General features: G+C 34.0%; 1 protein-coding gene across 1 annotated transcript; it reads left to right on the top strand.

Annotated features, from left to right (window-relative positions):
- Positions 1-6,393: 6,393 nt before the first annotated feature.
- On the top strand, positions 6,394-12,770 carry LOC128178632 (DDB1- and CUL4-associated factor 12-like). The gene is made up of 9 exons (XM_052845878.1): positions 6,394-6,508; positions 8,696-8,994; positions 9,087-9,293; positions 9,562-9,622; positions 10,104-10,294; positions 10,883-10,945; positions 11,049-11,208; positions 11,870-12,015; positions 12,192-12,770. Exons 1-9 carry the CDS (start codon positions 6,502-6,504, stop codon positions 12,345-12,347), a joined length of 1,290 nt encoding a protein of 429 aa, XP_052701838.1. The 5' UTR covers positions 6,394-6,501; the 3' UTR covers positions 12,348-12,770.
- The last annotated feature ends 634 nt before the right edge of the window (positions 12,771-13,404 follow it).

The raw sequence follows: 13,404 nt of genomic DNA, 5'->3' as shown, positions 1-13,404 counted from the left end.
ATAGGTTCTGTAGCTTGTGGGGGTCTAGGTGTTTGCGATGAGCAGGATTAGTGTATGGTTTGAGTCTGTTTGCATGGATAAATGATCGAATGGCCTTGTTGTTAGAGCAGTGATTTTATATGTGTGGTTTAGTCCTTGGCTGCTTACATAAAGTGTTCCATCCCAAGGTTTGGTGAATTTTGGAGAAAGATCCTTTTTTACTTTGGTGTTGTGAAATTGTATTCCTCAGTTTCGGATCTGTTGGTCATTGAAAGTTGTTGTGATGTAACAGGATGAGGTTGGTCTGATTGCAGTGTAGTGCCTCAAGATTGTTCAGTGTCATGCACTTGTTGTAGATAGGTTTGTTTTTCTAAGCTGTCGTTGTTCTGGTTTTGATGGTGTAGTTCAGTGGTCTATTCTTTTTCTTTGAGTTGTTTTTCATTGGAAATCGTTGGATTAATTCCACCATTTTCACCGATTTTCGGATATTTTAAACTTTGTAATATGACGTAATGTGTTGAAACTGAAATAGGACAGGAGACGATGAATATAAGTTATAAATTTCTGTTTACTTCTTGCCAGATCACCATTAAGACAATTCTTAAACATTTGATTAAGGTTCGACGACACGTTCCTCAATTTTAGATAACTTTTTCCAGGAATTTGTTAATGGTTTACTACTACTTTGACAAGCTTTCTTGCAAAAAATTAGGGTACCTTACCTGGCATTTCTGAAAAATACTAGAGTATGCAATTTCCTATATAATCTTCTTGAAAATACACTTGAATTGCTGATATAAAAATAAATTCATCTACAGCACAGCAAAATTCACTTTATTATAACTATATCTCCGCCGGGGCGGGGTTTTGAACTCACGACTATACGCTTCTGACAGTGAGCGGCCAGGGTTCTAACCACTCGACCATCTAGACATATAACCAAATCCAAGTAAATTTTGATCATTTTTTAAGTAATTATAAAATTAAGATTTTTTATTGGAACTCTTTATTACGAGGAGATACAAAAAAGATTCTCGAGGAACGTGTCGTCTGACCTTAAATAAAAAGAACACTGCCTAAGACGCAGTATAAAGTCACTGTAATAGAAGAATATGAGGTGACATTAATTTCTTTTCACAAGTGTTCAAAGAAAAGGTTATTTAATTAGTAAAAGAATGTGTACTATTCAGAGTAAGTAAGCACATATTTCTGACAATAGGTAAAGAAAAATACATGTAATGGAATGCAGTCGACATTTTTAAGTGCTGTTGAAAACTTAAAATGTTGGTAAATGTTTTAGAGAAGTTAATTTTAAAAAGTGAGGAAATTCCGGATCCGGTTCTGTAGCTACATGTTTGTTAAAACAATAAGATCTCATATTTTTATTTAATATTTGTACAGACTACTTTCAAATACTAGTAATACTTAAAATCAATTCAAGTTGATGTATTTTTTTAGATTTATTACTAAGTATGTAATAAATATAATAAAAGATACCCTTTTTCCATATCACAGTCTGTATCAGCCCTCAACCAATATCATCCCTTGGGCCTTCGGCCCTCGGGCTGATATTGGAGTCTCGGGCTGATACTGGCTGTGATATGGAAAAGGGTATGTATTATTCTCTATGTAAATACCCTGGGTTTTCAAAAGAAGTGATACACGTACATTACGTATCATCTATACCACCATACATCTACTTAAAAAATGAAACAGCTTCATTCAAAGGCCAAAGTTTATTATTACTATCTTATATAAACTTTATATCTAAACTATGAGTACTTTTTCTGTTAAATTCGTTTCTATGGCGAGGTCATTAATATAGCGTAAATAAAAGTGAGAATGGTTTTCCCCTTGTCTAACCACAGCATTTCAATTAAAATTTTAGACGACGCGTCGTTTATCTCCGGGTCCTTTTTTTGTCCTACGACATTTGTCCTACGACATTTATTTATTTTGATCTCAACACCAGTACTTTCTAATTAACATCGCTTTCATTCATTTGCTCTTTGTATCCCTCGTAAGAGGATCATGAAGTAATATAATGGTCAAAAGTTCACAGAAATGGCACAATATACAAGTCAATGTTAACAATGAAGAGGATACAGGTAGATGTGTACATAAAAGGATGTGATGAAGGAAACAAAAAAATGAATAAATAAATAAATATTAAATTTAAAAATACAAATTGTTATTTAACAGTCAAAATGCTTTATATTTATAAATAAGAAATGCCGCTCTGTTGTATTGTTGACTAGTCTGAAGTTGAGCATAGGAAAGGCGACATTTTCGGAGAGACAAAGTTGGGTGAGTGTTTGTTGACCGAGAAAAATTAAGAACAGGTCGTCGTCGGTAAGAGCGTATTATTCTACTGACAAACAAATGTCGAAGAGATTTACAATCTCGTTCCACCATAGATATCGTATGCTAGCCGTCGCCAGGCAAACACAAGATGTATTAGCAAATACATTAGCAAAGAGTCTTTGGCACAATTAGCAAACTTGGTTTTCGTTGAATTTTCGGATGTTTCAGTTAAGTCTGCAGATGAATTTATACATATTGATTTCATCAAAATTTCTGGGTTATTTCCAAATTGACGATGGTTTTGTATTGCCGAAGATGGTACGAAAAAAAGAGAAGTCAGGGTCGTAAGATAAACGGTCCTGGCGCTGTTATTCATGATGTGATGATACAGAGGTTCTGGCGATTTTCTTCAAGCCAGTTTTGCCATTTTCTACAATACGTATGAAAACAATCATACTGTCTTTGCAATTCTTTAGGAGATTCTGCTAACAGTGCAGTGTCTTCTGCACTTTAAATAGCAAACAATATGAAACAAATATTCAGACATGTTCAAAACAGTTGGTAAACCCTGACAATTAGATGCGATTAAAAAATTAAGCAAACCATTAAGGTACAATTTAAGGAGAATAAGAGAGCTAACATACTTTCGCCTTGTCTTACTCCTCTTTCAGAATTGAAAAAAAAATAGAATTATTTACAATTCTTGATGTGATATTACCGTACATAAAAAAAAATCGGATCTACATTTTGCCACAAATATTATGAGATAATGAGCAAATACAAAAGCAAAAAGTCTTTGACACAATAAGCAAACTTTATATTCGTTGAAATCTCGGATATTTGAGGTACATGTAAGTTTGCAGATGAATATACACAAACTGATTTGATAACAATTTCTGGGTAATTTTCAAATTGACGATGATTATGTTTTGCCAAAGATAGTACGAAAACGGAGAAGTCAGATAAAGATAAACGGTCCAGTCGCTGTAATTTACATGTGGTGATACAGAGGTTCTGGCGATTTTCCGGTAGTACGAAAACGGAGAAGTCAGATAAAGATAAACGGTTCAGTCGCTGTAATTTATACTGTGGTGATACAGAGGTTCTGGCGATTTTCCTGCAGGCCGGTTTTGCCATTTTCTATAGTAGGTATGAAAACAATTTGTCTTTGCAATACTTTCTGCTAACCGTGCAGTGTATTCTGCAGATAAATAGCAAACAATTTGAAAAAAAAAATCAACTTGATTTCAATCATGTTCGAAACAGTTGGTAAACCCTGACAATCAGATGCAATTAAAAAATTAAGCAAATCATTAAGGTACAATTTAAGGAGAATAAGAATGCTGACATACTTTCGCCTTGTCTTATTCCGTTCTCAGATCTAGAATAGAAAAACATAGAAGTTTTATATATTATTATTTACAATTTTTTATTTGATATGACTGTACATATCTGAAATAATCGGATGTACATTTTGCCAAAAATATTATAAGATAATAGTTTTTTGGCAAGTGTTTTGTCAGTAATCTTGTATAGTTAGTGCATGGACAGTTTTCGAAATATTTTCAATGTTAATAGGGTGTTTATGATATGGGTTACATAATGTTATAATGGTACATGTACATGCATATAAAGTTAATAGCTAAACATTCTTGATATTTAAAAGCTTATAACATATTCTAAGGACTTTGTTACTTCTTTAAAACAATCTCATATTAATATAAATTCATGGATTGGTAGTACTCAAATGACTGAAACACTTAAAGATGGCAAACTTGCTACTTATTTATTTTAGAAAAACATTTTCTGGAAGAGTATATTTATTTTTATTAAATCTTGAGTACAGAAACCAATTTGTAGACTGCGTATTTCATCACCCATACTTCTCATAGTTCTTAGTGGGCAGATATAATAATTAACATACATAGAACAAAAAGAATATGTAAAAATTGTATAGTTGATCAAATTGAAGATCATGCCTGTACGAAATGTTCCGCCTAAAATGTAGAAGGGAATGGAGGCGTACTGTCACAATCTGACTTAAGCGTAATTAATTTTAAAAGGAACACAAAGATATAGTTGAAGTGCTGTATTTCTTACAGGCTTAATTAGGAACAGAAGTAATGGACATATCCTCGCTTTCTCGCAATATGCACTCGTACTATACACAATAGTTTTGTTACTACTCGGAACTGTCCAGAGTTAAAAGACTGAGATATTTCTTTGATGACGGAAAGTTCAGTTCATCTAAATCACGTCCGGGAATCTCCACGGCGGAACTCGAACTCACTCTTTCACACAACGCGCATCTTTCACTCAAACATTCAATTCACACAATTACGGAATTATAACACTCTCACGCCAGTGACTCTTTGATGGAAGGAATGGCACTAATCTTGGGCAAAGCATACAACACCTATACTCTTAAGCTTTGTCCCGGGTCCTTGAGGGATTTGAAATAAATGTTTTCAATAAACAAAGAATGAGAATCAGAGAAAGAAAATGTCATGTTGGAAATTGAGTTTTTCATTAAATTTAAAATGTGACAGTACTATAAAGGAATAGGATGCGAAACATAGGTTTACGCCTGGAAATTCCAAAACTTATATATAGCCATTTCTTTTTCATCTATGACTTTCAAACACTGTCATGAGTGTAAAGCAAACAAGAATATGAATAAAAGTTGTAAGGAGCATGGTCACGATTTTGGTGAATAATAATTTTTTCCCGCTTTTAATGTCTACAATTCTTCGGTAAGGCATTTCTAATAGTCAACAAAAAGTTGAGTGTCAGTCATCGTACGTGTTATAAACAAGATACGTATAGAGCTCACAGTTTTCGACCTAAAATGAATGTGATAAACACTAGTCTGTCCCAAGATATTTTTCCCGCATATTTTCTTAAAGTATTCCATATTTATAAATACCTCTTGATTCAGACAATGTTCATTCAATAGTATGAAAAAATCCCAAGATTTCCCTTTTGAAACGCCCCCTCTAGCTTGGCAGGTTTCAATACACGGCTAAAAATAGAAAGTCTACGGGGATTTTGCATTGCATCAGCCATAAGTAAGCCCGAATGAAAAGTTGAGAAATTGTGCGAGGTATTCCGAGTGACTTCCGAATGGAGAAATTAGATGTCATTATGAATCTCTGTAGGAAATCTGTTTTCGTTCCTGTGATATTTACGAGGGAAAAATGATAAATTAATGTGTGAATGAAGTTATCTTGGAAATTTTCCCTTTCATCGAATTCAATTGCACTTCTTTCACATGTATGTGTAGTTTTGTTAAAAATTGTCCAAATGTGCAGCATAAATATCTTGGGACAGACTATAAAAACTATTTATTAATGCTCAAGACGAATATGAAGTGAGAGAAACCAGCTTTCAAAACTGAAAAAACTTTCACCGGTATATTGAACCTAAGTGAACAAAAACAGGGCACGAGCCTTGTTTACGTGACAACTGAAAGATTTGTGTAGCATGTTTATAACTCAACTGTAAGACTGATGCTCAAAATTTGGTTGATGGTTAGAAATGCATTTCTAAAGCAATTGTAAACGATAAAAATATAAAATGGAATTGACCAAAATCGTTACCATGTCCACATGTTTAAATGCTTTAAAGGACCCATTACTACAAAGACCAATATTTCACATGCTGAATGATATACAACTTAAATCACGGTCCTACTAAACAGAGAACTCTAGAGAACTTGGGCTAATAAATGCTTTAATTATTATGTACTATGTATATGTTCAGTTAATTTATAATCATGTTAATACCATATGGTGTACTCTATATCAAGTCTCATACAATTATTATTATTATCAACAACAAAACTATTTTAACGAGTCTATAATATTGCAAATGCCAATTATTTCGGGTCGGAACTGTGCAGGTCAAAACATCTATCGGGCCGAAACATCGCAGGTCGAAACAATGTCCTACATTATATCAATAGTTTCGTATCTTCAATAAACACTAAAATCTTATTCTTTATATTTTCTGAGTATGTGTGAAATATTCTCAATTTAGTCAAAATTAAAAAAAAAACGTTATGTGATTTATTTTGAAAAATACGACGAAGCCTGTTTTAGATACGAAACCTACGCCCAAATATTTTGACTAGCAAATCCAACGGCTGATGTTTATTTTTTTTTCCAGATCGAGAATACTCCATGTACTTGACAAAGCAAGAACTAACGAGTTCTAAATATGAATAGTAAGATCATATATATGTTAAATTATATTGATACATTGTTCTTTAAGATAGTTCTGCTTCATAATTCAGCGATTTATATTCTCGCACTGCTACGTCGTGATCCAGGTTTCAATTTTTGGGACTTAAAGGCATTTTTTTTCCCATTAATTTAACTTAATTTTTTTCTTCTTTCTTGTAAAATGTAGACTTTTATCCAATTTAACTTTATAATATAAATTCGTTATGGGTGATATATGTTGACTAAATGTGCATTTCTTTTGCAAATTAAAGTATGCATATGACCAAACAGCAGTCAGCATTTTTTTTTTTAAATCTTAGTGTGAATACTTCACTATTTGAAATTATAAAATAGCTTAATTAAGCTATAATATCTTGTTTAAGGTATATTTGTCCACAACCTTATATTTTCTGTGTTTAAGAGGTAGTTATGATAGCCCGTTTGGGATGTAATATTGAGACGGTCAAACTGGTTCAAATTCCAGCACCAGATAGCAGTTTGTAGAATACCTGAATTGAGATTCAGGGGGCCTGGGTTCAAATCCCAGTTGGTTTGTCATTATTTCTCCCACATCCCATCACATTTGGTTTCATGCCAACCCCTGGAACTTACAGATTAACTCCTGCAGAGGGAAAGAGCCTGGGGTTGATCTTCAAGAGTGAAGATCATTTATGGGGAGATATGTGACAGACCGGTTCAAATGCCAGCGACAGATAGCCCAGTTTGCCATCACCAACTTTCTTCAAATCAATACTCAGCCTCAAGCCTGAGTTTTTACCCCAAATATATGCACTTTTATTTAAAGAATTTGAATTGAGGACTGAATTGAGTGATTTGAAAATTTTGTTGTTGTTGGGGTCTGACTAGATATGTACAATTTACTACAAAGAAGAATCAGTATGCAAATTCTTAAAAAAAAACTTTGATTTATCAAATTATGTAAGTGTATCACATTACATCTTGGTACCCTGTTATGAGATATCTTCTGAACCAAAACTATCTTGGTTGGTGTTTACTATGTATATATCATTATAAAGCCAGAGATGTAAGATAAGAATGAATTCATTAGCTACCCAATTAATGCTATTTTAGATAACTTTAATTGTATGTGACTTAGTGCTAATTAGATGATTTCTTATCAAAGGACTAAGTGCGGTTTTATGCAATTTTTGCCCCCCAAAATCAAAGTTTTAGAAAGAGCTTTAAAATGAGGTGAAAGAAAGTTAAAATCATATTGGAAATAAAGGTGTAAAAGGTTATCACCACTGTGACGTCATAATGTAGAAATGACGTCATGAATATTGCATTATTTTGATAAATTGATGTTTTGTAGCAAAATATGGGTGTTTTCCGATGGTTTTTCGACAGGGAAACATCGAGCGCAGGCTTGCTCAAGTACCATATTTTAGTATAATGTGTATAACTATCTGAAGAAAAACATATGTTAAAATCGCACTTGAGCAGACCTGCGCTCTATACTTCCGAATGCAGAATATAGAGCAAAAATGAGAATATTTTCATTTGTTTGCAAATTTGCGGGAATTGGGCCATTTAGGTGACGTCATAGATACACAGCGAAAGAGCAATGATGACTAAAATCATGATTATAGTTATAGGCATCCTCTATACAATAATTTGTGAAGATTTTATTTTTATACGATACTATTTAAAAATTGGTTGAAATCGGGGGCAGATATTTGACCATACCGCACATAGTCCTTTCACATTGCCAAATTAATTAAATTGAGTACTGGGTAAGGTCTCACAGATTGATTTGGCTTTGATGCGGGTCATTTTGTGACGTGAGCAAAAATTTATGTACCTTTACAACACATACAAGAAAAAGTTAAATGATCACATTACAAAAAGATAGAGTGATTTACTTTTATTATCTCACTACACATGTAGAATAGCAGTGACTATCTTATCTAGTCACATTATTGTGATTACTACTATTTCCTTTTCTTGATTGTCAGTATGTATCCATTTCAAATATTTTGACATTCAGTCTTTATCTTTTTAATTGCGCAACACAGACTTATTTCTAATTTTAATAATTAAATATTTATTTGATGTATTCTATTAAATTTTTATTTAATATTAGCTTTGGTGAGGATTGTATCAGACATGTTATTTTGGACTAAACAAAAAGCACTTGAGGCATTCTAAATTCTTCTTTTTCATTGTAGGTAAACCTATAAACTGCACTTTTAGATCTCCCTGCAGTGCATCAAGAAGAGAATCACGGAGTCGAGATTTGAATAACCAAGATTATGGTTACCTAGATGTGTTTCGTCACATACAAAATCGACAGTATGGTGGAAAGCAGCTTAATGTTAACCAAGAAAAATTGCTGTCCCCATATGTTTCAAAGCACATACCACCCCTACTGGCTGAAAAAGAATTTGAATTGGGGAAGATAAATAAAATCTTCTCATCTCACTGGCTGGATGATAGACAGGTTGCCATGGGAACTAAATGTAACAAGGTATGATGAATGATATGTGAATTGTGTGAAGAAACTTGTTTTGTTGATAAAAGATTTGTCCTAATTCCATTTAATTTCCTACTCAATTTCAGCTGATTGTCCTGGACACTAAGACAGGAAAACAGTTTCACATACCTTCTCTAAAGAGCAGTAAAAACAGTATTCCTGCAGAATGCCCCTGTGGGATTCACAGTATTGCCTTAAACCCCTCCCAGACCCTGTTTGCTACAGGGGCAGAGAACACCAATGACCTGGCTGTGTACCAGCTGCCAACCTTTGACCCTGCCATGGTGGGGGAGGTTAGTGATGAATCTCAAAGGCAACGTACATGTCACAAATGCAAATAATTTACTGATGATGTCTATTTATTTTGCACTTTTGTAGAGATAATGTTATTTTTTGCATGAGATGCAACAAGATGTGTTTTTGCATTAGATAAAAATAAAGATAAAAGGATAATATATGGTCGAACTTAGACCTTGTTGCTCAGGTGTCACACATTGATGTGGCCCATTGGTATCTTGTAGTCATTTAATGAGAACATGTGTAAACTTTTTGTTTTATTAGAATGGTCACAATGATTGGATATTTGACATCACTTGGATAGATGACGAATACTTAGTCACAGGTATGTAACAGTCTACTTAAAAAGGTTACCTACATGTTTATGTGTAGCTGTAGAACTGTAGCTGAGTGGGAAAATCCAGGTTGACAGGCCTGCAATTTTTCACAATGAAAAAAACCGTGCAATTTTAGATGAAAAATAGCGATCTTTGGTTACAAAGTGAAATGTCTAAAGTATCTTTAGCATCAAATATTTCCTTAAAATGAATTAGGAAATCATACAGACCTTTATAAAAAAAAATATATGTTGGCTCATTAATACTGTACCAACATTTCATTTATAGGAAGTAAACTATGTTGTTTCATCTTATTAACATTTTGTGGTATGGATACAGAATATTTTCAATTGCTGACATGAGGGTGTTTGTAATTTTATAAGTATTCTAATTTCATTTGCTTGTTAGAAATGTAAAATCCCTTAACCTCCTTCTCTTGTGTACACTGTTTTCTCCACGTAGTTAATTGTCTAACTTAATTGCCAACAGGGTCCAGGGACAGCAAGCTGGCGTTGTGGAGGGTGGAGATGGCAGAGAGTGACCCCGCAGAGATTTCCACCCTTCCATCCAGCAGCACTGGGATCCCAGTGCCAGACTATGCCATCACCACCCCTGTTGTGTCCAGGTTCTGTGAGAAGGCTCAGAAAGTCAGAGCCTTGGCCTATAACGATGACAGAAAGGTAAGGCTCTATGATTCATGGATGTTACAGGAGAGCTTACTTATAAGGAAGTGCAGGGGAGGGGAATGTATATATAGTGGCAGAGGTTGAAATTGCTTATCAGGAAGTGTTAGGGAGGGGAATTTATATATAGAAACAGAGGTTGAAATTGCTTTTTAGGAAGTGCTAGGGAGGGGAATTGATATCTATATACATGTACATGTAAGAAAGTGTAAAGATAGGGCAAGGGGAATATATCTTAATATTCCTTATAGCCAAATTTCCTTAAATCTGGGTCCAGTGAGTTTTACTGTATATGTTGTGTGATTTTAATGAGAATGTATCTCAATGTAAAGACTTCATCTCAATGTAAAGACTTCATCTCATTGTAAAGACTTCATCTCAATGTAAAGACTTCATCTCATTGTAAACACTTCATCTCAATCGACAATTTTAATACTTCATCTCAATGTAAAGACTTCATCTCATTGTAAAGCCTTCATCTCATTGTAAAGACTTCATCTCAATGTAAAGACTTCATCTCAGTGTAAAGACTTCATCTCATTACTTCATCTCAATGTAAAGACTTCTATGATTTTTCTTTTATAGGAGCTTGCTGTTTTGTCATTAAACGCTTACTTTCATTTGTGGGATGTTGAAACATTTAATGCTGTAAGTACAAAGTTTTAAAACTATGAAAATATTTTGTTGGTTCAGCTATTGATTATTGCATACAATAGAAACATTAATGATTCATTTTTCTGTTTTTTAACAGAGAAGTCATCGAGGTCTTATTCACTCACGTGAGAATGTTTGTATGACAGTGTCTAAGAGGTACTGCAGTTATGCTGTGGGGTCACAGTCCCATATAGATCTACTCGATCCTCGCTGCCCAAACACACAAACATCAATAGTATCTAAGCACAGAGGCAGTGGTAAGTGCTTGAACCACTCTCCTATTTCTGTCATTCTATTCCATTGGGCTACCTACATGCAAATATTGAACTGGACTGTACTATGATGAAAACAATGAAAAATTCAACAAGTTAGATCAATACATATATGGTACAAATTTGTAATGTACATACAACATTAGAGTGTTTGAATAAAAATATTCTATCTTATTTGCTGATATTAAAGTAATAATTGTGTACAAGAATATACCAAGCATCAAACATTGTTTGATTTACATGTACAGTATTAGCCTGCCATACACACATGTATACTGTTTTTGGTAGCCAAATGTAATGATTTGCTGGAGGCCGTTTGTCACTGTCTTGTCTTGTGGTTTGCAAGGATTTTAATGTACATATTTATATATACATGTGTAATAAGCATTATGGTGTAATGATTATGTATATTAATTGATACCTATACATCTATGAACATGGAAATTAACATTGAAACTTCACACTGCATTTCAATGTGTTTTTGATATCGAAGATTAAGTGCCATTTTAATTTTAGTACAAATTCAAATTCAAATATTCCTTGTCTTAGCAGAGAGTGTAAGCCATAAAAACAAGTGCAATGTACATTTACTTCATACATGTATATACATGTACCAGTAGGTAATTGTTGTCTGTTTCATTTACAGGTGTGAGGTCTCTGACCTTCACTGATGACATTCTGACCATAGGGACAGGTGTGGGGGTGATTCTGTTCTTCGACATCAGGGCAGGGCGCTACCTAGAGAGTGAATGTGGTCATGCATGTTCCCTCAACGTAGGAAGCGGTTGGCTGGTAAGAAATGTCCACTTTGTTGCTTTCAGTTTGCATTCTTTGTTGCAAAGAAAATACTGATCCCAATGGGGATGGCAGTATTGTATGAATTAAAACCCTTCTTGTGTAAGAGGAAGATAAATTTATATATGTACAAGTTATCAACAATCAGTTTATGCTTGTTCTCTTTCTTTCAGCGACATGATGAGACATACAGGGACTTTTTCTGGGAGTCAGATTACCCCAGTGCTATTTATACCCATCGTTACGACAGTACGGGGACTCGTTTGTTTGCAGCAGGAGGTCCCCTACCCGCAGGATTGTGGGGAAATTACGCTGGTCTCTGGAGATAGAACAGTAACCACAATCCAGGAATCAGCAATTTATTTATTTGATTAGAATATAATTTACCTTGTTGGGTAGTTTTACTGATACATGTAGATTGAATGTCCCCTTAGATAACAATCACATTTTATATCATTTAAAGGTTGAAAGAGACTGTAAACTGAAATTATTTCTACCCTTAGTTAAATATTGTTGATCTCGCAGAGTCCCCAATTGTTTAATTGTCGTAATGAGAAGGCTTTGTGTGTGTGCCTGTTTGTGTATGTGCTTGAGTGATAGATTTATGCTGCCAATGCTAGGGTCAGGTGACTTCTGTTTCAGAAAGATATTTTCATCAGTTAAATGATGAATTATTTTGTTACTCATACTACCATGTTATGGTGTTAATGACATTTTATGCATATGTAATAAAATTATTATTTATCGTTTTATTTGGTGTTTTAAGATTCCTTTCAGTTTTAAGAAAAAACATTTTCCTAGATCATGTAGTTTTATAGGGGCAAAAAACAGTCATGTAATTTATAGCTGTTACAATATCATACAATTATTGCTATTTTTGAGGTCAATACAAATATTTAGCTTCCCCAAAAATACACAGAGCCCAGCTTTTAAAAAAGTTTACTGCTAAAGGACACTCGGATATAAAAGTACACTGCTAAAGGACACTCGGATAAAAAATTAAAGAGAAACAACATGATAGGTTTATTTAAATCTGTTGCAAGACTAAAATCAATAATTTTTAACATAAACCTTGTTTGGGTGCACACAAACTGACCATAAACAAAATCTTTTTTAATTTCCTCAGATTCAGGATGAATACCCTACTGCAATTTGATCTTTCTTTTGTGTTATGGAAATCTCTAGCTTCAGGCAGGGACGTATATACTAACGGGATTGGCAACTGTATGCTTTTCTATAGGATTCTGGGCGAAGTCTCGCACCTCACGAGATGTTACGAGACTTTTCCATTTTAATCGGCGCCATTTTGAATTTAAATCGAGAGTGTGAATCTGACTGATATTTTCAGCAAATAAAGCCGTTAATTGATGGTATTGAAGACCGAGA

Source organism: Crassostrea angulata, chromosome 3, assembly GCF_025612915.1.
Source record: "Crassostrea angulata isolate pt1a10 chromosome 3, ASM2561291v2, whole genome shotgun sequence".
NCBI classification, from domain to species: Eukaryota; Metazoa; Mollusca; class Bivalvia; order Ostreida; family Ostreidae; genus Magallana; species Magallana angulata.
Note: the sequence above shows the minus strand (reverse complement) of the source record. Positions and strands in the feature narration are given on the sequence as shown.

Coding starts and splice junctions, on each gene's coding strand:
- LOC128178632 (XM_052845878.1), top strand. Junction 9,294..9,561: donor ACCCTGCCATGGTGGGGGAG/GTTAGTGATGAA, acceptor TTGTTTTATTAG/AATGGTCACAATGATTGGAT. Junction 12,016..12,191: donor ACGTAGGAAGCGGTTGGCTG/GTAAGAAATGTC, acceptor TCTTTCTTTCAG/CGACATGATGAGACATACAG.